Raw genomic sequence first — 23,662 nt, 5'->3', positions numbered from 1 at the left:
TTACAATTTAATTGTCAGTTTTATGCATGCTTATCTTATTTCTTTGAAAGATTTGTAAGAGTTGTCACCACTGTTTTTCTCAGGTTCTTATTTATTTTTTCTTAATAATATTTAAAAACTAAACATTCAGCAAAAATTGGTTCTTCTGATCTCGATATGTTTGTGGTAGCGATAGTAGCGTAGCGATAGTAGCGTAGCGATAGTGTGCTGCCAGACAGGCCTATCCAACTAATTTTAAATTATTGAATAAATAAATCATATTTTTTATTTTTAGTTTTAGTTTACTTACGGTAAATGTACTTTGCCTCCGCTAGTTACACAGTCACCAGTTTTAGGTTTTCTTTATCAGCATTCAGCAAAGAATACATTATTCTTACAATATTTTCTGGAAATAATTTTCAATCAATAAAAATAGCCGTTAAGAAAAGTGAATGACAGTAATGCGACTAAGAGATTCGAATGCTACGAATATTAATGCGGGTATTTGACTGAAAAACCACTGACTAACTTATGTTTACATTTTAAGATGCAAGTCCGAAAATATAATGAAATATTCGAAAAATATATTGTGTTCACGATCTTAGGCAGATATAATATCGCGATATAAATACTAATATATCGCTTGGATACCTCGATACATTGATATATTATCAACACCCCCTACTGGCAACTCTGCTCCGTTTTAATGGCGACCGGACCGACTTGCTGCCTACTACGTGTTTGACATAGAAGACACTTTTGTAGCCGATTCTAGAGCGTTCCCAAAGCCACTCGAACTGCGCAGAGAGTGGATATTGTTGTCAAAACACTATTTGTGAATACGCACGCTGCTGCCATACGCCAGTCGATTCTGATCTCCATTTCCCACACCCGGACCTCTAGAGAAAAGTGTGTGTCTGTGTCGCAAAGTGCCTGAATTTTCGTTTTGCCCGTCGTTGGCTCGCGAAGTCAAATTACCCATAATGGCCAGACTCACAAAGGTCTACAACACGGACGACGACGACTCCGGTTACGTTGGTCGCAGAAATTTGCCCCTGGTGGCTGGCGATAAATTAATGGTAAGCATATATCCGCACCGATTTCCGCTATATGTACGGCCGTCTATCCAAAGAAAATGACTGCCAGCAGAGAACACACGTACACAGACGCACACACAACAGAGACGTCCGCTGTGAGTGTGTGCGTGCACTTGGTCCAAAAACTTTCATAACACGGCGGATTGTTATGTGTAAGTGGCGGATGGTGACGAAGTGTGAGTTCGCTTCTCTTTGCTTTGAATTGGTGTGTATCGTGCATTTATTAATTGAACTTGAGCTGCAATTATGATTCTGCACCTGTCACCACCCACCGAACTCTTCTTTCTCCGCCTCCCTGGCCACGGCCGCCATGTTGCTGGAAAGTGCAACAACACGAACCTGTTTGTATGCACATCGCATGCACTCCGTCACCATCTCTAGAGGTGATGATCTCTCAGGCTCAGATTCTCTGGCCAAAATCTCTAGTTAATGACATCGGTTGCACACCCGACCCCTATTGTTATCGATACGTTTGAAGGTGGATTTATGCCAGTGTCCAGAGCTCCGTTAGTTTTTTCAAAGAACAGCTGTTGTTTTGTATGTATTGTATGTTTTCTCGGATTATTATATTTAATGCAAACAATTAGACGTTATATTAATACTGTCGGTCATTTCACCGCAAATATCATTGGATCGCGATCCTAATTATTTATTTACTTACAGCGTTGGATAAAAGTTCTTTATAATACTAATGTAAACATATCAGTTGTTCTTTGCTAACTAGTGCATTCGATCAAATAGATCAGATACTCACAATACCATTTATGTACCATAACCTCCCCTGATTAAATTCTCTACTTTCTCTGCAGATGCTCATGGACCTGAACAGCAAAGGTCTAGTGATCGACAGTCCGCTGATCCGCGGACGTGAACTGGAGGAGTTTTCACGGAAATTCAAACTGCTCACAGAGGCCGAGCGCCGGCAATCGCTGGAGATCGACAGTGCCAGTTTTATGGAAGTCCTCAATCAATGTGTCCAGTGCGTTGGCTGCCGCAGACGCGTAGAGCGGTTGTTTCACCAACTAACCGAGACGGGGCACCGAACACTTGATCCGCTGGAACTGCGACCCACTGCCACCCTGGGCATTGTGGAGGAGAAGCTTAAGACTCCGCAGGCACTGGGAACGCTGCTCTACCGGCACCATGAGGTTCTCAACAACCTGCTGGACAACAAACTGCGAAACAAGACGCGCTGCGTTCTTCATTCGCTGGACGCCTTTCGTGCCAAACCCTTTTCGGAGACATGGCGAGAGGTGTGGTCCGCCATGAAGAGTAACTGCCGCAACGAGTTAACCATCATCGAGACAAAGGAATTGCACGACGTACTGGAGAACTACCTGAAGAAGCACAAGTTTTGCTCTGGCTGCCGTACAAAGGTTAGATATAGGATATTAAAATTAATGACCTGAATTGATTCCATTAGTTTGCTAATGTGAGTTAATTAAAACAAATACTTGGACGCTTTTAGTTTTCAAAGTTATAATGCAGTTCTTCATACAGTTTCGGAGCTGACTATCAAAATATCCTAAAAAATTGATTACATTACAATATTATTAAACAAACTTCTTCTCACTTTTCTTGCAGATTGAGCGCGCCTACAAAATACTCATTGGTGAAATATCGTCCAAGGAGAAGGGCTATGCGGCCCAGTTGTACGCTCATATTCGGAAGTGCGTGCCCGACCAGCACATCCACGTGACCACAAACAAGATAGAGTTCCTGGACGCGCTGATCAAGCGGGCCGAGCCCGAGGTGAACGGTAGCTACTCTAAACTGCGCGAGCGCCACGCTAAGACGCTGGAGATTGCCCAGGAAGAGGTGCTGACCTGCGTGGGCATGATTATGTACGAACGGCTGCGTCGCATCTACGTCAGTCTGCGGGAGGAGGAGCGCGCATGCCAGGTGCTGGCCGCTGTGGGTGTCCACGCCCTTTGCCGCAGCTTTGACACGTTCGTGGAGCAGAAGCAGGGAATCAGCAATCTGGAGCTACTCTACCAAGAGATCAGCCGTGCTGAGAGGGCCAAGCAGATCAAGCGCGAGCAGAAGAAGCTCAAGAAGAAGAAGAAGAAGGACGAGAAAAAGAACTTGCTGCACCGGCAATGCGACGATACCGAGGCCAACGAGTCTGACGAGGAGGAGGAAGAGTTGCGGAATGAGGAACTAGACCTGGAGGAGGAGAGTCAGATGCAGCATGAGGAGCTAAGCGATCCAGGTGCGGACGATGGCATTGTTATAGAGGCAGCCCGGAGCCCGGAGCCCGAACCCGAGCTAACGTCCAAGCCAACGAAATCGAAACCGAAGAAGCAATCGAAGAAAAAGAAGCAGAAGAAAGCGGCCTTCACAAAGATGGGCAACCAAAAGCAGATGCAAGCCACGGCTAGGGTCCAGCCGCTGGATGCTGATCACGATCAACTTGACGTGGCCAGTTGCATTTCGTCAAGCATCGCCAAAACGGTTGGCGATAAGTGCGAGGAGTGCCTGGCGTCCATGCCTAACTGCCCGTGCGAGCAGGATGTGCGCGATTCTGGATACGGCAGCGATCCACCTTCGCATGCCGGCTCTCGGACATCTAGCGCGATTTCGTCACCAGAAGGCTCGGAAGTGTCTTGCTCGGATGGACTGTGTAATCACGACGTCCACGATGAGGACTCAGACGACTTGCTCTTCTACAGTCACCAGTCGCAGTTGGATCACAAGTTTTCATTGTTGCAGATGTGGGTGAGTCGCAAGATTGTCTCTATAAAAATAGGAAGTGGAAAAATAGAAAAAGAAAATTGTAATTATTGTTTTTTAAACATAATCTAAGACTTGCGGCAAGCCCTGTCGACTCTTATCATCAAGAGCTTAGGGTCGGAATTAATTACCAGAAAATATTCTAGACAGAGTGGGCTATGCAAATGATTTGCCATATCGAAATTAAAGTAATAAAACTTTATTAATTGCAGGACGACTTCGACGAATACGACGACAAAGACGAGGAGACATATTACATTCCCCAGGAGGTGGTTATGGCCTTCAAGTGCCACCGGGAGCAAGTGCAGCGAAAGCGAGAGGAGCTCCGCGCAAAACTGCGCGCCAACTTCGAGCGACTGTGCGTGCAGCACGGCGTTCAGACGCAGGTGCAGAAATCGAAGCGGACGACTTCTGCACTGGTTGGCCAATGAAACGCATTAAACCGTTGTAGTTATTCAGTCGGGCGCAGCGATTTTAAAAAATCCGCCCGCATGCATTCAAAGTACATATAATTTTTGTTTTTGAAATAAATGAAGTATACAAGTTACAACTATCGGCGTTAAATTACTTAAAAATCCTTAGCAATTTCGGCAGTCCTCGTGGAAGGGTTCTAGAGTGCGCAGGTCCCGCCACGTCGGAGGCAATCCGTTCACCACGAATTTCCCACAACGCTTGCAGGGCTCCAGGAAAAGTTTGACGTGGCTGTTCAGCCAGGTTATATAGCTTTTCACTGCCAGATCGGGCAACGTCGGCGAAAAGAAATGCAGCATTGCTGAGTGAGCATGATCCTGGACTTTGCGGAACACCTCGTAACGTGACTCGGCCCACAGGTCGTCATGCTCCAGCGGCTCATCGAATCCCTTAACCGTAACCCACTCTATAAGCACTCCTTTGAAGACAATAGCCGCCTTCATCACGTTACTTATTGTTACGATGGTGACAGCGTTTGTGCCGAAGGGACGAAAAATTCTGTACGAAGTATGCGGAGGGGTGTTGATCTCACTCAGGAGCTTATCTATGTGGCTAAGAATCAGAGGAAGAAAGATGTTAATATTAAAGTGAAGCTGCGCACTTCGTACTTACTCTGGATCGTTGTTGAAGGACGAGAAGGGCAGTCGCTGGCGCTTCTGCGAGCAGTAATTGTAGGAGCGCCTGAGTGTGTTCTGGTTGAGATTGTTGAAGGCCAAGAAGCTGTGGTCGTGCACCTTGTCCATCCACTTGTAGCTGTTCACCAGCTGAGGGTATAGAGCCTGTCGATCCTGCGAAGTTTCCTGCGCCAGGTAGGCGGTGTTCCCGAGAGAATAGGGTGTTGGTGGCACCGGCAGTCCATTAATCAGCTGCTCTACCTCACTAAAAGTGGTTTAATTCAAATGTATTCTTCACTGGAATAGGTTAACTGGTCACTAACCGTATTTGCGAGTTGATGGCTGCGAATCTCTCCTGGAAGTCATTTACGAACTTATTCCGGCTCTCCTCGCCGCTCTCCCCATCGGTTCCATCGGCCAGGTGCTCGAAGCACAGCCTTACGTTGGACCGCAGGTTTTTGACGGCAGTTAGAGTGGAATTTAACTTATCCATAACGGTAATTCTCGTTCCGGCAAAAAAAAATGTTTACTTTGTTTTCTTTGCGAATGCCAATAGAGATGGGAGATTGCCAGTTACGAGCTAGTGATGAGACGAAATTACTGTAGGCTTTGCATAAACGATTGGATATTTCTAAGAAATTAATTAATATATCAAATTTTTGGTCGTTGTTTGTAAGGAAATGCTTACAAATGACCCCTTAAAAAATGTGCACTTTAAATAGATACAAAAAAATATGTGAATCGATATTTATAGGGAAACCATCCACCACTTGACAAAGTCCGTCTCTAGTGCAACCATCGCTGGCTGTTCAGTATTTTTTTGCACCCGATTTTCGGCATTTTCCCGTCACTCCGCCTGCATTCAGCCTGTACACAAATCGGACTTGTGGTCCAATCCAAATCGAATGCCATTCAATGCTCGTCTGCGATTGTTGAATGTTTAAACAAACCGATCGGCGCACAACACACCGTCACCATGGGCAATAAGTCGTCGCTTTTCCTGCGGAACGAGGAGATCGCGCAAATCCAGGAGGAGACTGGCTGTGAGTACGATTTCTGGTCGGGATGTGTGATAACCTTGGGCTTTTTCAACCGGAGACTTTCAATGCGCCGTACTAAATCGAAATACGCACTTGGATATAAATTAATTGGGCCACGAGCAATGCAAACAACAACATCGCACTGGAGTGCTAAAAGCATTTCGGGTCCAAGACCATGGATTGCCAAAATGGATTCGCTTAGTTTCGATTCGTCATTTCTATAAAAATTCCAAATCTACGAACTATATGTACGTGTTCTAAAAAACTCCGTTCAAATTATGCAGAACTGAGTCTGAGCGATCTGTGCCCGCCTTATATAAGCGGTATATGGACAGATGGTTTGCAGCAAAAGCAATTTGCATTTCAAATGCACCTGCACTTCCCACATGACGTCATCGATAGTTATATACGTATATATGAGACGGGGGTGGGTGGGGGCAAAAGTCGACGCCTATCACCGATATTGGGGCTGGCAATTATCTAGTGTCCGAGAGCGTGTAATTTCAATATTCCGGGCGCGATAAGCGCACAATTGAAATTGCCACCGCATTGGAACTTGTATCCAATGTTCGACCAGCTAGTATCAGCTAAGATGATAAGGCGTTCGCTCTTATCAGCCAGATTTTATAGCAACTAATTCCGAACGGGCTTAGACTCATGCCCACACTGTTCGTAAATAGGTATCGTTCGAGTTTTCCATGGCAAAAGTAATTTATCTGAACAGTGTCGTTCAACAAAAACAACTTTATTAAATGATTTAACTTGACGGACTGTTAAATCGCTTATTAAAGTTAATATCATATAGGTATTTACAGTTGAATGTACATGTTTTAGTACTATCTTAATTGTATTTAATTCAAAACTAATTATCGATTGGTTAATTTTTATCAATTTTATTTTCCAGTCACCCCCAACCAAATCGAGCGACTTTACTCGCGCTTCACCTCCTTGGATCGCAATGATTGCGGAACCTTGTCCCGGGAGGATCTGATGCGTATCCCGGAACTGGCCATTAATCCGCTGTGCGAGCGGATAGTTCATTCCTTTTTCGCTGAGAGCAACGACGATCGGGTGAACTTCCGGCAGTTCATGAACGTCCTGGCCCACTTCCGGCCGCTGAGGGATAACAAGCAAAGTAAGCTCAACAGCCGGGAGGAGAAGCTGAAGTTCGCCTTCAAGATGTACGATCTGGATGACGATGGTGTGATCAGCAGAGACGAGCTGCTCTCCATCCTGCACATGATGGTCGGGGCGAACATTAGCCAGGACCAGTTGGTCAGCATTGCGGAGAGGACGATCCTGGAGGCGGACCTGTGCTGCCAGGGCAAGATCTCGTTCGAGGACTTCTGCAAAGCTCTGGACCGCACCGACGTGGATCAGAAGATGTCCATACGGTTTCTCAACTAGGCTAGCTGGATGCGGCAATCACGAGGAAAGAGCGACCTTCTTAGTCAGTGTGTACCAAATAGTTTAGGATGCAGTTAGTCGAGAGGCATTCCGGCGGGTTACTGAAAACTCTAATGATTTGAAAGCAGTGGTTGCTATTCTTATTATACCAGTTGTGTTTTCCAACCATTTAGAAGTTTCAATTTAATGAATGAAAATGAAAGTGTCGCAAAGTTTTTTAAACCTGAGTAATTTGCCCAAAGCTTATCGAAGATATTTCATTCAAGTTAAACAAAAAATGCATATGTTTGATCACGGGTGCTAGAGAAATACAGAAAAATATAACCAATTGCTTGGTATCTAAAAGTTAAATGCGTCCGGAAATTTGATCAAATATTTATGATAAAAATATAAATAAATCTTTTGCTGTCTTATATTACAAAAAAATAATTTTTACAAATCTTGTAGGTTTCAGGAACCCGTCGGATTTACTTGTATTAATAGTTGTTATGAAGAATGAAAGAGATGCTCATTTCATTTTGTTAATGCCTTGTTTTTATAATTACAAACTCATTCCGCTCAACGTAAATTCTAATTCAGCTGCTTACGAATAAAAGCATCGCGGATTAACACACTTATTGTTGAACATAATTTGAATAGTTTATTGCGTTATAAGACGATCAATTGGAATAAGTGGTTGTATATTCGTAATTTCATTGCCTGGACCATTGATTCCAGGTGTCGTTCGCCTTCTTCGACTTCGCCAGGGAAGCAAGCGCCTGAAACTAGAGCCAGAGTCGATTTATGTGGTGGTGGACACAGCCAGCTTCTTGAGGTGCTCCATGAACAGCTGCAGCGAAACGTCATCCGTGAGCACTGGAGCCCCGCCATCCTGTCGAGATAATGTCCGGAAAATTAGTCATGCGATGGGTGGGTGGGATCGTGCCAAGTGGGGAGGGGAGGATGAATGAAAAAGGGATACAAGCACCTAGAAGGGTCCAACACCAAAAGCCACTTATATATAAATCATGTTTGAAATTATTAAAAACAATATGAAAAAATAGGAACAGACAAAATCTTTGCTTAGATTAAGCCGTGTGGGGTTGGCCATCTTAGATTTATTGCAAAATCCAAAACACTTATTTTGGACTTATAGCTATCAAGAGCAAAGGACATATCCAATTTCCAAAGATTTTTTACCCGCCCCTTAAATTTCAAATATCCACCTTTCCACCAGTTTAAAAGTTGAAAATTAAACAAATATGTACTACCGTGACTTGACCGATGGGCGCCTGCGATTGACAAAGGAGCGGTTACGGATACGGGTACGGATTATACAATGAGAGAAACAAAACCAACATAAAACGAGATTGAGATTTCGATTGAGATTAAATTTTCGATGACGCCAAATGGAGCGCTGCAAAGATCAATCAAATGTGGCCAGTTGATGGCGCTGGCTGCGAGACTCACCTGCCCGTAGGCGTACATGTTGTTGTGCGTCTGCGAGGGATTGACCTTGGACAGCAGGAAGCGGGCCTGGGATCCGCCGTGCTCCGTATCGATGTAGCGAGGCATGGGGAAGCGCGTCTGAAGAATCTCTTGCGCGTCGTCCACCGGTGCTTGCAGCAGCTGCTTGAAGTTCTCGTACTCTGGCATGTCCTGGTATTTGAGGGCTCTCCACTGGGCGATGGTCTCGCCGTGGTAAATCAGAATCTGAAAGAACGTGTCCATCAGGAGGATGCGATCCGCCTGGATGGAAGCCGTATCGAGGAGGACCGGTTCTGGAGGGCCGTTGAACGAGTAGCTGTAGAGAATAGGCTGGATCATGATCAGCGATTGGGTGAGGTCCTCGCGCATTAGCATGTGTCGATAGAATGTGGTCTCGTCGGGCGAGTTGTTGAAGACCTGCAGGAACTGCGAGCGGCGCAGGTGGTACATGAATTGCGGGAATAGGCTGAAGTTTTGCGACAGCCTGAAGCTGTTGGGATCGTCCTTTGAGTACTCGCCGAACTTTTGGCACTGTAAAAGGAAAGCATTTACAATACTAATTAATTGGGCACGAGTAATTTTGCACATTGAAAACTTACCAGACGAATCAACTGACGATCGACCCAGCGCAGAATGTCGGGTCCTTCGTCAGTCTCCGCACGATAGACGACCATACGGGCCATCAGAACTGCGGCGGCCTCCTGATCGAAGCCAGCGCTGATGTGGTGCACGTTCGAGGTGGCATCGGCCCAACTGAAAAACAAACAGATTGAACCACGTAAGTAAACTCTGGGCTGATTTATGCCAACACATACTTTCTGGCCAGTGTGGTAACTCGGATTCGCCGCTGTCCACTTGGGTGCTGGTACTGCGTAATGAACTGTATGCAGCCACGCCCGCCCTGCGGAATGGGGGCTGCATGCTGGTTGACCACCTCAAAGAAGTAGGCTACGGTGGAGCTGGGATTCAATGTGCACAGCTTCCACTGCACCGTGTTGCCCATGCCGATCTCCACATCCGACACCGACGGGCTCTTCACATTCAGCGACACACACGAGCCGATGCCACCGGAGATCTTCAACTCGCGCGAGCACTTCACCTCCAGCGTGGCATTGAAGGCCATCTTCAAGTCGTTGCGACCATCACGTGCGAAGACGCGTTGGAATGTCTGCTTGAAGAGCGATGAGTTGAACGAATCGCCCATGACCATGTGGCCGCCAGTGGAGTTGCATAGCTGCTTCATCTCCAGCAGTCCGGTTTGGTCCAGGGCACACGAGTATATGTCGACACTATGCCCGTTGGTGGCTGCCCGCAATGCCAAAGCATCATAGTGTTTGATAGCCTTCTTCATAAACCGCACGTTGTCCTTGTGGATGTCGTGATGCGAACGAATCGGGTGCTTCAGCTCGTCGTCGACCACCTGGCCGGGGCCCTGGGAGCAAGGGCCACCCACGAAGGTCATAATGCGACCGCCCGTATTGGGATAAGTGCACTCCAACAGGCCCACCGCAATAGATAGGGCGGCACCAGTGGAGCGCAGGTAACGCTTGCCCTGCGGCACCGGCCAAGGATCGCGTTGCAACTCGCTAAGCAGATCGCCCAGCGCCGCGTCGCACTGGCCGATCGGTTGCAAGAAGCGATGGGCGGGCGGCACAGGGGCCGCCGCTCCAGCCGGCTGGCCGGGCAGGTGCTGCTGTTGCTGCGGCCCCGGAGCCGCTCCACGCCCAATTCCGAGCATATCCTGCACCTGCTTGGCAGTCAGGTCCTTGGTACCACGAAACACATAGCTCTTAGAGCAGCCTTCCGCGCCCAGCTCGTGCACCTGTATCATTTTTCCGAAGGTTATCAGACCCACGAGAGCGTTGGTTGGCAGCAGACTTAGCGACATTTGCAACGAATCCTTGAGGGCGTCCAGCTCCTCCTCGTCCATGCAGGTGTCAACCAGGAAAATGAAGACGGGCGGCATGGTGGGGGCCCGTGTAATAGTATACTCAATAGTGCTGAATCCCGGAATCAGCTCCGCTGGTTGGTGCTGCTCGGAAATGGCAGCATATTGAGGGGGAAACTGGAATAATGACTGTCATAAACTGCCGCAGAGAGTCTAAAGATCACCATTGAGCTCACCGGATTGCGCTGAAAACAGAAGTTGCACACCCACAACTTAGCACGGTAGTCCACCTGGCACAGTGGATTCAGGATGGCCCTGCAGTTGCTGCGAGTGCACAAGACCGGCTCATATTGAATAGGCGGTAGGTCGGGGCGCTCCTTCAAAGGCTGGTAAAGACAAGCTAGGGGCACCACCAGCCGACTGGCTTCGATGCGACTTGAGGGCCACACATTCCACGTCAGCCGCACTCCGTCGCGGTCCTCGTTCTGCTGGATGAACTCCTCGTAGGTGGTCATCGCCGGAACACTTAAATGTAATACTTAAATCGGAAAAACCTCTGTTAGACCTCTGCCAATTGGAAAAATCGGTCGGTCAGGCCACGTCACGGATTGACAGCGAGTCGTGACACCTTTCGTGCTGGCGACGGCCAAAATACTCACGCGAAAGTAAACAAATTCGCGAGATGAGTCTTTAAGAGGCTCTTCAAATCAAAGCACTCACTCTGGAAACAATTTATACAAACGTACAAAACGTAGAAACCTAGACTACGAACTATTACAGAATTTTAAGTGCAAACGTTGCATGTTAGGGAAGACAGTTTTCAAGCGATACTATCGCATGCGCCCCATGCGATTGAATGAATGTTTTAATATGAGAAAAAAAGGGTGAAAATAAATATGTTTTGAAAATGATAAATAAAACAAGGTTCGCCCATAATTTTTTCAGTTAATTTTCTTAATGATATATATTGTTATTCAAGAAGTATATATAATATAAATAAATATAAATCGTATTCCTAGAAAAGCCCCTTATCGTTTTTCTTATCGCCCCAACTAAATTTTAACATTAAGTTTTTACCCAACACCCCATGTATCGATTGCTATCGATGGCCAAACTATCGCACCGTGGAGTGCATCCCTGGTGCAGCTGTTTACTCGGCATTGTGTGTGTGTGCGTGTATTTTTTAGAGTTGAGTTGTTTCTAAGATGGCGACGAAAAAAACGCGTCTTCTTATGTGAAAAATGCAATCATAACAACTCGAGTTTTCTGCTAATAAATGTGCGCTAGTTTGGAACAGGACCATTGAAAAACAGTGCTAAGCGTGTGCCGAGTGTTTTGCATGTGAAAGTTTTGGTGCGGTAGCGTAGTGAAAATGGCCACAAATATGTATCGAGTCGGAGGTGAGAAAAATTTTCGCGTACTCGCTTTTCTATCATCTTTCGTTATCGGCGCCGCCGTTTCACGGTGTGCGTGTTCGCTTCTGCATATGTGTGTGTGTGTCCAATGTGTGCGTATGCGTGTGTGTTGTGTCTGAGGAGGCTTTCCAACAATAACGAAAGTGCATTTTAATTGCCGAAAACCCTTTAGTGGGAGACCCGACGCACGTGTATGTGTGTGTGTGTGCGTGTATTATCAATCTCAAGAACAATCCGTCGAAAAGGAGAGACCTTTTCTATTTTTTTTAACTTCTTTGAAGGAGCCCCCTGCTGCTCTTGTGTCGCAGCTGCAGCAAGTGTTTTCGACGTGTTCCAACCGATAAGCATTAACTTATGCCCTAAGTGTATGCGTGTGTGTGTATTCTAGGGCTGGGGAACTGAATTGCATTTGCATTTGGATTTGGTTTTGCCGAATTGTGATCTCTCCAGCGTGTGTGTTTGTTTGACTATGTGCGAAAGTGTATCTCACTTTTGGGCTCACCGCCCACCCGCCTTTTTGTGTTTTCATATGCTAATGAGCTTTTGAGCATCTCCCCCCATCTCACGCCTCCCACTCCTCACCCTGCCTGACGCACTTTCTGTTAGCCATCTCGCTCGCGCTCGAGCGGTGACGTTATTGTGTTGTCTTCACCTGATTTTCGCAAGTGTGTGGGTGTGTGTGCTCTTTCGAAATGCAAATAAGCTCGGTCGGATACGCAAGCTTTCAATTAACGGAATCAAAATAAATATTAATGGCATATATACTTGTCGAATTATCTGCTCTTTATCGCCGAGAACTTTTTGTCTCCATCGGCGTTTTTTGTTAGCCGTTTTTAATGGCCACGCACACAGTTACACACCTTCGGCAATGCTTTCTCGCTGCCTCCACACTTTCTTTTTCATCTCTCTTCATCTATCTACCCATCTATCTGTGTATCTGCATCCCAAAATGTAGCAGAAGTGCACACGACGTTTGTATCTATGTATGTATGTACATACAGATAAACGGAATTTCTTTTATTTTTTATAATAGTCAACGACAGGTTCCGCTGCAGTTGTTGTAGGTATAAAGTTATATGGATGGATAGACCCATATGTATTTAATTGCGCTTTAGCTGGTAGTGGTGGTCGCACTTAGGTGGATGCGTGTATAGGTGTATGTGTGCGCTTACCTGTGACGTATTAATGGAGTTGCAGCCCCCCACCCTTCCATGCCCTTTTCTGACCCTTTTGCATCAGCCACCTCAAAAACTGTTTTTTTTTCAGACTATGTTTACGTTGAGACAACGCCGAACAGTCCCTACTTAATACGACGCATCGAGGAGCTGAACAAAAACCAAACCGGCAATGTGGAAGCGAAGGTCATGTGCTTCTACCGCCGCCGGGATCTGCCCAATCCGCTCGTGCAATTGGCCGACAAACACCAACGTGAGTAGAGAAACCCTGTTCCCTCGAAACCGCATCCATATCTTGCGTTACGTTACCTCTAAGTGTGTATATTTATTGTCAACAAAGTGAGGTTATGTTGCCAAGAGTCGTTGTCGTGGCCTTCAAACAAGTTAAGAGTTAAAACCTGACGACCAGATCTGCTAAGCACATGCCCACCACAAAACAACAACAAAATGAACCCGTAAGGGGCACCACTGTGTGCGCTGTGTCAAGGCATGTGGAAAGCGAAGCCACCCACCGAACCACCCAACCTCCCACAGTGCCACCCCATCCCGCAATCCTAGTCAAACTTCCTGAGCAACAAGAACCGCAATGACAACAACTGTGAGGGCGGAGCGAAAACGGATTTCGTCCAGCATCCGACTCATCCACATAAACAGGCAGTGGAACCTTCAAACAACCTGCCACATCAACTGGCAGTGTAACCACTCTACTTCGAACCAGAAGCACCATTGATCTACGTTCCAGTAGCGCAATTTGAATTATTCGTGTCGCAAATTAGAAAAAGCATTTAGCAAATAGTCTAAAAAGATATTGGTCATAGAAACTAGGTGTTTTGGGAACTGGTAATGAACATAAACACGCATCGTGGTGCGGAAATAGCCTGTAAATTATTAAGTTCAACCTTAGGCATACATATGTACATACGTTAAGGTGCCACCGGTTTGCTCTAATGATGCTCGACTGTAATGAGCTGGGCTGCACTATACTACCCGTAATGCGGTTGTTGCTGTTTTCGGTTGCTGCTAGGCGGCGCCGACGTCAATGTGAATGTGATACTTGGTTCGGCTGTAGGTAGACTACAGTAGTAGTCTGTCTACCTCTGAAAAGCTGCCACACATACCCATGCCCAACCCAACCCCAAACCCACTGACACTGCTGCTCTGTGTGCACGAAAATGTTCAAGTCAGAAGTTGGGATCTGGAGGGGATTGGAATGGAGCAGTGGAGTGGAGTGAAGCTATGGCGATGTGGCACACGCAGGAAGGCGCGCTTTGCATTTGTGTATACATACACACAGCGCCTTCATCCACTTCCTCTTCGCCGTTCCAAAAAACTCACAAAAACCATGCCCAATTGGGTTGAATTTTTGGCTTTGGCCACCCACTCGAATTCGATACGTGACCGTCGCGAAAATGCGTTTTCCGTGGGTCTGACCTGGCAGAGCAACCCACCCCAATCCACCACCCCATTCTACCTCCTACACTCCCACAAGACCAACAATGCCCATTAACACAGCCCCTTTCGGCCCCAACATCATCGGACCACTGTCATCTTGCTTTATTTTTAATATAAGTTATCCATTACGCTCCACGATCCAGTTTTTATTTGCGTGCGTCGCCTTTTCGCAGGCCACTCGCTAATCAGGCGCAGAAAACTAGCGTAAAAATATACATTTGAGGCACAAGTGTGCCGCCATTCCAACCCCAAGCTACGGACTTGATGCAAGTATCTTTGAAAGGTGGTTTTCCGAACTCCAGAAACACTTCAAAACCTTTAAAATAAAATGATTACTATATTTTATACTTCTGTTTTACTTTCTGTTAGTTTCTGTTCTGTTTGCCACTAGGAAAATGGTATTTTGTTAAGCTTAGAATGAAATATCTAAGTACTAGCCAGTACTTACGATCATTAGCATAACATTATATTTACTATTTTAATTATTGTTAAATGTGATAGTACATAGCTCACAGCCTAAAATAACCACTCTCAGCGGCTAATCACATTGTCAATAGCAGACCTTGAAGTTTGCCGGGAATTGGAAAGGGTATAGAAAGCAGATACGCTCGAATGGCAAACAAATCCCGCAGCGGCGCACCCACCCACTTGTGTGTCCTATCTATGGCCACCAAATAACGCCCAAGCCTTTACCCCTCCACCCACCACCCACCGCCATCCACCATCCTCCGCCCCTTTTTGATTGCTCTCGCTTCGTCTTCGAAACAAGCGCAAAATACAAATACACAAATACACGTACCCAGCTTCGGCTCTTTTCTGGGACTCAGGCCATGCACCCACGCCCGTGTGTCCGCCGAGGAGGTGTGGTGGTGCTGTCCACCGCCCACCTCACCTTCCTCCCCTTCCGCCCTTTGCGAAATGCCAAGCGTATATTTTTTAATCAGCCCAGCGAACTTCCAGGAAATTCATGAGGGTTACTTTCGGATTTCACAAAACACAAATTCCGGGAAAGCTGAGATGTATATTATATAGATAACGTTTAGATTCAAGTAGCGTCACTTTATTAAAATAGGGACATACATACATGTATGACCTTTCTTTGAATTCGCTTAAACATTTTCAATTGTATTGCTTGTATAAAAAAAAAATAATATTATTGATAATATATTTGAAGTATAGGAAAGTTGGACAAATTGTAAAACAACCAGGAATTTACTTTTTGCTTGAAGGGTTCTTTGCTCATCTTTTAAATTTGTGTATCCTAGGGAGTTGTTTGGTCTTTTGGTACATTAGTGCGATTTCATATCATTTATGCTTGGTGAGTCCTTATCGAGAAGGAATATATATGGTCGTCATATATTTGTTTGTTCGTATTACCATCCTGCATCCTTAGTTCCTTTGCCTATGACAACGACTCTTAAAAGATTATTTCTCACCTGTCTTCGCATTCAGGTGTCTCTTTCAAACTTATTAACTAAAATGCTTTAACTTATAAACATGATCTCTGTCGATGAACGCATTTCCCCAAAACGCACCAAATCATACTCCTAACCATCTTAAATCTAAAATAACGCATCGCATCAGTGGCCACCGCCGAGGACTCACCGTTGGCGACCAAGCTGAAGAAGACCTGGCTCCGCACACCCGTAAGCGAGGAGCAGGCGGCGCAGGCTGTGCTCGATCCCTCAATAGGTACCACCTCCAGATGATTACTCAAATACTATCTCTGCCACTTCCGTAGACCCGTAGACCCAGACTCAGACTTATGCCCTCATTTTGTATGTTTTGCACTTTATGTAGAGCACGATGGTAATTTCAGTAGTGTAGTAACCTATCTAAGTTGATAATCTTTATGCATAGTTCTATTCTGGTTAATGGGATCATAATTTATTTTTAAATTCAATATACCTGATATGGAACACCTGATTTGTATTATTATATTTATTATATTTATATTTATTATATTTAAATTTTATTTCATTTTACTTTAAAAGTTAACTCTAGCTTAAATAATCAGTCACCATCTTAAAATTCCGAACCGAATGAAAGAATCTAATGATTTGGCTTATTCTTTTAGCTGCCCTGGATGAGGAGCGCACCAGTCCAACGCAAACGTCTGGCGGAGGAGGCTCAGCCACCGGGAACTCCGGCAGCAACAGCAGCGGCACTTCCAACAACAACAGCAGCAGCACTGCCATCGGAGGTGGAGCGGGAGGCTCCGGAGGTGCAGGAGGCGACGCGGAGAAGGGCGAAGCGTTGACCAGCAAGCAGCGCTATCAGATCAAGCACCGCGAGCTATTTCTGTCACGCCAAGTCGAGTCGATACCCGCCACACAGATCCGAGGCAAGTGCTCGGTGACCCTGCTCAACGAGACGGAGTCCCTGCAGAGCTATCTTAATAAAGACGTAAGATCCATGTTCCTGAAGAAAGAGTGCAGTATTTGGGTGGAAATTGGTCTAGGAAGATTCCATTCGATTCAATTCTAATTGCTTAATAAATCCACCCACAGGACACATTCTTCTACTGTCTGGTGTTCGATCCAAATCAAAAGACGCTGCTTGCCGACAAGGGCGAGATCCGGGTCGGCAGTCGCTACCAGTGTGATATACCCGCCAAGCTCAAGGACACCGCCACCGACGACCGCAAGCTGGAGGAACTCGAATCGCTGGTGTGGACGCCGGAGCACAGCCTGACCGACCGCAAGATAGACCAGTTCTTGGTCGTGTCACGCTCCATCGGCACCTTCGCCCGCGCCCTGGACTGCAGCAGTTCGGTGAAGCAGCCCTCGTTGCACATGTCCGCCGCGGCGGCCAGCAGGGACATCACACTGGTAAGAGATGATTGCAAATCTATGATGGGATCTGACGTTTACTGGCGTTTACCTTTCAGTTTCACGCAATGAACATTCTGCACAAGCACGAGTACTCTATTGAAGAGTCCATGTCGTCGCTAGTTCCTTCCACTGGGCCTGTGCTATGTCGCGATGAAATCGAGGACTGGAGCGCATCGGAGGCGAATCTTTTTGAAGAGGCGCTAGAAAAATATGGCAAAGACTTTAATGACATTCGACAAGATTTCGTAAGTGGCAATGCACGTTGATTGTGTGTGTAAGAATAAAATCTTTATTGATTCAAAAATAAAAATCATCCTTTCAGCTGCCTTGGAAAACGCTGAAACAAATCATCGAGTACTACTACATGTGGAAGACCACCGATCGCTACGTGCAGCAGAAGCGAGTGAAGGCCGTCGAGGCGGAGCTGAAGCTCAAGCAGGTCTACATACCACAGTATAACAACAATGGCAAGGGGAACGGAACGTCTACGAAGGCGGGAGGTGGCATCTATAATGGAACCACAAACGGGAGCACAGATCTCTCCAGCAATGGCAAGCCATGCGAATCGTGCGGTACAACGAAATCATCACAGGTGAGCAACTGGGATTAAGTACGATTATTTAACGTTTTTATTATAATCGCCAATCCGTCCGCAGTGGAACTCGGTCAGCAGTGGGCACAGTACGAGCCGCCTTTGCCTGAGCTGCTGGGAGTACTGGCGGAGGTACGGCAGTATGAAGTCGGCGACCAAGGGCGATGCTGGCGAAGGCGACGCCAAGAAGAAGTCATCATCGGCAGCGTCGACGCCGACAGCCACGTTAGCGGGTCTAGCTACAACGCCCACGGCTGTGGTCGACCTGAATGATGACGAGAAAATCAGTGATCTTACCAATCGTCAGTTGCACAGGTAGGTGCATGCTGAAAGAAAACAGCTCTAAACTAAAGTTGGCATTTATCAACTCTTCTGTCTCACAAAATATTAGTTTTTGTCTTTCCGTTTATAGTTCATTAAAATGTTTAATTTTGTCAGTTTAAAGTGTCCTTTTCGTATACTTGCTTACATTTTGATAGGTTTAATTTTTACACAACTGTATACATATGTTATAAATGGAATTCAAATGGCAATGTAACATTCCCCTTTTGATACTTATTAAATTTAAGAAATGTCTGAATGCAGTGCACTTTCGAGATTAAACGAGTAAAACATGCTCTTTTCATTTGCTTTATTATTGGCTTATTATCGTGGACCACCGAGTGCTTATTGAATTCTCTCTTCCCACAGATGTTCTATTGTCAATTGCGGCAAGGAGTTCAAGCTTAAGACTCACCTGGCCCGCCACTATGCGCAAGCGCACGGCATCGCCATCAGCTCCGGATCGCCGCGGCCCATAATGAAGACGCGCACTGCCTTTTACTTGCACACCAATCCCATGACACGGGTGGCGCGTGCTATCTGCCGCAGCATCGTGAAGCCGAAGAAGGCGGCGCGACAGAGCGCGTACGCGATCAATGCCATGCTGGTGAAACAAGAATGTGAGTCTCATCAGCTTTGTTAGTTGCAATGAGTCACGCGTATGTTAAATAATATGTTTCTTTTCTTCTTAGTTACAAATCGTATTAGTGGAAAATCGCAGGCGGAGATCAAGAAGTTGCTTTTGCTGAAGCCCAAGGATCGGGGTAGTGTCACCAAGATTGCCAACCGCCTAGGTGCGCCGGGCAGCGGACCGCATGAATGGCTAGTACTGACGCCCAAGGACAAAATGCCGCTGCCGGCTGTCGTCTCGTTCCCCAAACCCCCGAAAGCGCCCGATGGCAGCTTGGTGTATGACCGAGTGCCTAACAAGTCACCCGACGTCGTGGCCGTGCCGGCCGACAAGGAGCTCACAATAATTCCCACGCAAGCCACGTCGACGATACGGAAGCGGGCACACGAGGACCAGCAATTGAATGGCACTGAAGGTAGCTCTTCCATTACATGTGTTTTAAAATTTAAAATGAGTGCAAAGAACGCATTGATTATAGGTGTTTATATTCTGCTTATATTCTGACTAACCAAGTTCCCCCTTTTGCAGTTACTATAGTTCCCAGCGGACCTCCTGCCAAGCGGCCGAATAAGGATCCCATGCCCTCGCATTGTCCCAGTCCTGAGCAGTTTGCGGCCATGATGGCGGCATCTGGACAGCCGCTCTCCAGGCATCATGTGAGTAATACTTTAGGTTTAGCTAGTTTCAATTTAATTGATTTGTACATGATCGCTTCTTCAGCTCAATGGTAAACAGAAGATTGCGCAGATGGCTCGCGGTGGCAACGGACGCAAGCAGGTTATCAGTTGGATGGATGCACCGGATGATGTTTACTTTAGGGCTAACGATACACACAAGTAAGTAATCTGCAGCTTCAAAATCATTACATTTCCGGCTTTAATTAAAATATTCCTACAATATACCTTTTTACAGAAAAACGCGAAAAATACTCTCCGCCGTAGATCTGCGTCGCGCCGCGCGCAAACCATGGCGCACACTGCCCATCAAACCTGCGGCGCCCGAGCCGAGTAGCAGGCCCATTGAATCACAAATCGTAATACTGGACTGACCGTCGCCGGCGAGCACATTAACAGCATCAGCAGCATCGGCAACCAAGTTGTTATCGTCTTCAGCAAGTAGGTTCGAGCAGCAACATCCTCCATTTCCATACACCATGGATGCACTGCTCAACTAGGAGCACTCTCTGGTTTGACTGACGGGCTTGCCATGTACATACACCCGCAGCATAAGGCACACAGACGTGTGGACAGGCATTCGACTTAGGATCAGGATCAGTGTAGTTACAGCATCACTGTATGAACAGGACAACAAAACGCGATACCCGATAGCAACCACAAACCACTTTATTAGCGCTTAAATAGATGTCTTTTTAACAAGAAATAGTAAGATAGTAAGTGTTAAGGTCTGTAGCAGCAGTAACAGAACGCGAGACAACAAAATATTTATAAATATTTTATATATATTTTAAATTTAAAAAATCTCAACACACCGAATGCAAGCTGCACTTTCCTACGAAGGTGCCAGCTGCAACGCACGAAACTCAAATGTTCGTTAATTCGTTTAGTACACAACGCATTTGCAATGGTTTTTTAAATATACATTTGTGAATGTGTGAGTTCTGTCGAACTTTTAAATCGCGCTCTAAAGTTCCACTTTATTCCTTTATTTCCTAAACCTAGCTAAAACCAGATACGTAATTATGAAATTGAATGGCCTCCGTAAGTTTTAAATGTTTTTCTGTCCAGATTTGAATTGTAAGCCGAAAGATATTTGAAATTGTTTAAGCGATTTGAATTAGGGAGTGGAGAAATTTAACATTGTTAATGAATGTGGCGTGCAAAATTAAGTAATTAAAGCCCAATAATTTGAACTGTAACTAAAATCAAGAAGCGTCAACTACAAACAAACTGTACAGTAAATAACTAAAATTTAAAAGTTAAATTTCGAATAAAGCGTATTTTCATAATGTATGTAACAAACGACGAAAGTTCGGTCATTCAAAGAGCTATCCCACACACGCCTGCACACATCCCTCACCACCACCACAACCCCCACCCAAGCACAAGCCCAAACCCACATATAGCATATTATTATTTACGCATATAATTAGTACGAGTCTAAGCCGCATATAATAAGTATGTACATCCGTTGTGTATGATTACACGGAGATAACAAAGAATGTCGTCTAGACTCTAGAGATAGAAGAGCAGCAGCAGGGCAAGCTGAATGCAGCAGAAGCACGCAGAGCATAAAGAGAAAACCAATAATATTAAATGATTATGAAACGTTTCGATTGTAAGCCAACATACTTTAACTTAACGACCTAAGCAATTTTGTAAAATAAAAACACTTCAAATTAAACGATTAGTTAAGTCAAATACGAGAACGAACGGTTCGCAAGCTGAAACTATTGTCAAATTTTGGCCACGATCACAGCAGAACCCGCGCGAAAGCCAAACCAAACCAAACCAGTCACCAGCCATTGATTTGAACCTTCATTTTCCACAAGAAAACACAAACTCCATTCTGTTCAACCGGAGGGCGGCGACTTCAAGCAGCAAAAAAACCGCAATAACAAACAAACTAACAGAGAGACAAGCAACAGAAGCAAATCAAACAGAGCTATATACATAATTATATACCTATATATATATATTATATACAGATATACAGTATAACAGTACATACATGGCGCATTGGTCAAGAACAGTACGCATAATCCTTTTTACAGAGCAAGAAACTGACGAAGACGACGACGTGACGGCCAGACAAGCAACCGAAAAAGTTTTCCAAATAAAATTTTAAAACTAAACATTTTTCCTAAAAATATGCAAACATTCAAGGATTTTATTTACGTGGATCTCTAAAAAATAGTTAACAACTTATCGCTACTATTAAATGTAGCTAGCAATGCAGAGGGAGGCATTGGTTCCTCCAAAGCCGAAGGAATTCTTGAGGGCAACACGCCGCTTTTGGTCCGCCGACCAATCAGTAGCTTTCGTGACCACATTGACGTCCACATCGAGGTGCTCAATGTTGATGGAGGGCGGCAGCTTGTTATTCGCGCAGGCGAGCACCACAAAGAGCGCTTCCAGGTTGCCAGAGGAGCCCAGCAGGTGGCCATGTGCTCCCTTGGTGGAGGAGACCCTCACCTGCGGAGTGTGCGCCCCGAAAACACGACCTATAGCGTGTGACTCAATGCGATCCCCGGTGGGCGTGGAGGTTGCGTGGGCATTTACATACGTAACATCCTCTGGTGCAATCCCAGCATCTTGTATGGCCCGCTTCATGGCAAGAGTGGCTCCGGCGCCGTCATCGCTGGGCGACGTTATGTGATAGGCATCGCCGGACAAGCCGTAGCCCAGAATCTCAGCTAGAATGGGAGCTCCCCGAGCGCGGGCGTGCTCCAGTTCTTCCAGCAAGAGCACAGCTGCGCCCTCGCCCATCACGAAGCCATCCCGGGACTTGTCAAACGGTCTGGACGCAACCGCCGGATTATCGTTGAATGCGGTGCTCAGAGCCCGCAGTCTGCAAAATCCAGCGATGGAGAGCGGATCTATGCAGGCCTCACCACTCCCCGCCAGCATCAAGTCGGCATCTCCGCTGCGAATGAAGCGCATGGCATCGCCCAGGGCATGGGCACCTGTGGCGCAGGCCGTGGACACCGAGTGGTTAGGTCCTCTTAAGCCATGTCGCATGCTTATGTGACCACACGCCATACTGGGCAGCAGCCTGGGCACGAAAAAGGGGCTTACTCTGTTGTAACCTCGTTGCAGCTGGTTCCAGGCGCCATAGACCTCTGCAAGGTCGAACATGCCCATGCCCACGCACACTCCGAACCGCTCAAGCTCCTCCTCGCTCAATTGCTTGGGGCACAGCTTTCCGGTTGACAAGGCCTCCTCAGCCGCCAATACGGCAAGCTGCGTGGCGGGGCTCATCAGCTTAATGTCCGACTTGGTCAGGTGTTGATCCAGCTGTAGGTTTTCCCTCGGGATTTGAGCCGCAACCTGGCAGGGCAAGCCCTTAAACTCCGCACTCAGCCGAGAAATTGCCGACTCGCCGGCCAGGATGCGTCGCCAAGAATCCGGTCCATTGTTGCCCAGCGGAGTGACTGCGCCACTTCCCGTGACCACCACTCTGCGGCGCCCAGATGGCGTGGATAAGCTGCGGGTTTGCCTGACCAAAACAGTGCACTTTCCTAAAACTCGCATTTCGTTTACATGATCACGTAAGTGAGACCGGATAGCCGTTAAAAAATACCAAGCACACTTCGAAAATATACTAAGACTTAACATTTTATAATATACCAAAATACTTAATAAAATATTTAATACAATATATAAATAATTTATATAATAATTTGTTGACTAATACATTTTTAGTATTCGAAGTATTCTAGAGGAACATATGGAGTTCAACATTAATAATACATTTTTTAATAGAGCTTACCGTTGAAAAGCTGAATTAAATAAAACAATAGATTTTTATAATTGTTGCTCCCTTAACACAAATTAAATTTAATTGATCATTTTACCAGATTTTTTAA

General features: G+C 46.0%; 6 protein-coding genes and 1 non-coding gene across 17 annotated transcripts, besides 1 other annotated feature; 3 read left to right on the top strand and 4 right to left on the bottom strand.

The window, feature by feature from the left end:
- Positions 1-22: 22 nt before the first annotated feature.
- On the bottom strand, positions 23-1,116 carry asRNA:CR44093 (antisense RNA:CR44093). The gene is made up of 3 exons (NR_073985.1): positions 977-1,116; positions 290-385; positions 23-228 (listed from the first exon to the last, which is right to left on the bottom strand).
- CG2182 (uncharacterized protein) lies at positions 681-4,357 on the top strand. Its single transcript, NM_141313.3, has 4 exons — positions 681-1,058; positions 1,886-2,452; positions 2,661-3,794; positions 4,022-4,357. Exons 1-4 carry the CDS (start codon positions 963-965, stop codon positions 4,238-4,240), a joined length of 2,016 nt encoding a protein of 671 aa, NP_649570.1. The 5' UTR covers positions 681-962; the 3' UTR covers positions 4,241-4,357.
- MED27 (Mediator complex subunit 27) lies at positions 4,257-5,454 on the bottom strand. Its single transcript, NM_141312.4, has 3 exons — positions 5,218-5,454; positions 4,893-5,159; positions 4,257-4,832 (listed from the first exon to the last, which is right to left on the bottom strand). Exons 1-3 carry the CDS (start codon positions 5,385-5,387, stop codon positions 4,388-4,390), a joined length of 882 nt encoding a protein of 293 aa, NP_649569.1. The 5' UTR covers positions 5,388-5,454; the 3' UTR covers positions 4,257-4,387.
- A 277-nt stretch (positions 5,455-5,731) lies between these two features.
- elm (ethanol sensitive with low memory) lies at positions 5,732-7,953 on the top strand. 2 transcript variants are annotated; one of them, NM_001275366.1, is made up of 2 exons: positions 5,732-5,937; positions 6,839-7,953. In NM_001275366.1, exons 1-2 carry the CDS (start codon positions 5,871-5,873, stop codon positions 7,339-7,341), a joined length of 570 nt encoding a protein of 189 aa, NP_001262295.1. In that variant the 5' UTR covers positions 5,732-5,870; the 3' UTR covers positions 7,342-7,953. The 2 variants fall into 2 exon arrangements, with proteins under 2 accessions (NP_001262295.1, NP_649568.1); NM_141311.3 differs by having other exon boundaries at positions 6,839-7,760.
- Positions 7,954-7,963: 10 nt separating this feature from the next.
- Positions 7,964-11,528, bottom strand: Sec23 (Secretory 23). 7 transcript variants are annotated; one of them, NM_001260003.1, is made up of 7 exons: positions 11,356-11,528; positions 10,933-11,234; positions 9,624-10,873; positions 9,408-9,561; positions 8,791-9,339; positions 8,589-8,612; positions 7,964-8,212 (listed from the first exon to the last, which is right to left on the bottom strand). In NM_001260003.1, exons 2-7 carry the CDS (start codon positions 11,209-11,211, stop codon positions 8,123-8,125), a joined length of 2,346 nt encoding a protein of 781 aa, NP_001246932.1. In that variant the 5' UTR covers positions 11,212-11,234; positions 11,356-11,528; the 3' UTR covers positions 7,964-8,122. The 7 variants fall into 7 exon arrangements, with proteins under 7 accessions (NP_001246932.1, NP_001246933.1, NP_001246934.1 ...); NM_001260004.1 differs by having other exon boundaries at positions 8,592-8,612; NM_001260005.2 differs by having other exon boundaries at positions 8,592-8,612; positions 10,933-11,528.
- A 326-nt stretch (positions 11,529-11,854) lies between these two features.
- Positions 11,855-21,938, top strand: MTA1-like (Metastasis associated 1-like). 4 transcript variants are annotated; one of them, NM_169086.3, is made up of 13 exons: positions 11,855-12,096; positions 13,378-13,539; positions 16,323-16,430; positions 16,816-17,144; positions 17,249-17,569; positions 17,629-17,817; positions 17,895-18,164; positions 18,229-18,479; positions 18,855-19,105; positions 19,178-19,531; positions 19,645-19,772; positions 19,837-19,952; positions 20,029-21,474. In NM_169086.3, the coding sequence occupies exons 1-13, from the start codon at positions 12,069-12,071 to the stop codon at positions 20,162-20,164; spliced, it is 2,643 nt and encodes an 880-aa protein (NP_730976.1). In that variant the 5' UTR covers positions 11,855-12,068; the 3' UTR covers positions 20,165-21,474. The 4 variants fall into 3 exon arrangements, with proteins under 4 accessions (NP_730976.1, NP_001262293.1, NP_649566.2 ...); NM_141309.4 differs by lacking the exon at positions 16,323-16,430; NM_001144539.2 differs by lacking the exons at positions 11,855-12,096; positions 16,323-16,430 and having other exon boundaries at positions 12,683-13,539; positions 20,029-21,938.
- Positions 13,055-13,109: a mobile genetic element.
- On the bottom strand, positions 21,936-23,359 carry CG12170 (uncharacterized protein). Its single transcript, NM_141308.3, has one exon. It carries the CDS (start codon positions 23,325-23,327, stop codon positions 22,011-22,013), a length of 1,317 nt encoding a protein of 438 aa, NP_649565.1. The 5' UTR covers positions 23,328-23,359; the 3' UTR covers positions 21,936-22,010.
- Positions 23,360-23,662: the final 303 nt, after the last annotated feature.

The sequence above is a fragment of the Drosophila melanogaster genome, chromosome 3R (assembly GCF_000001215.4).
Source record: "Drosophila melanogaster chromosome 3R".
Taxonomy (NCBI): Eukaryota; Metazoa; Arthropoda; class Insecta; order Diptera; family Drosophilidae; genus Drosophila; species Drosophila melanogaster.
The sequence above is the reverse complement of the archived record's forward strand: the minus strand, read 5'-3'. Positions and strand labels throughout refer to the sequence as shown.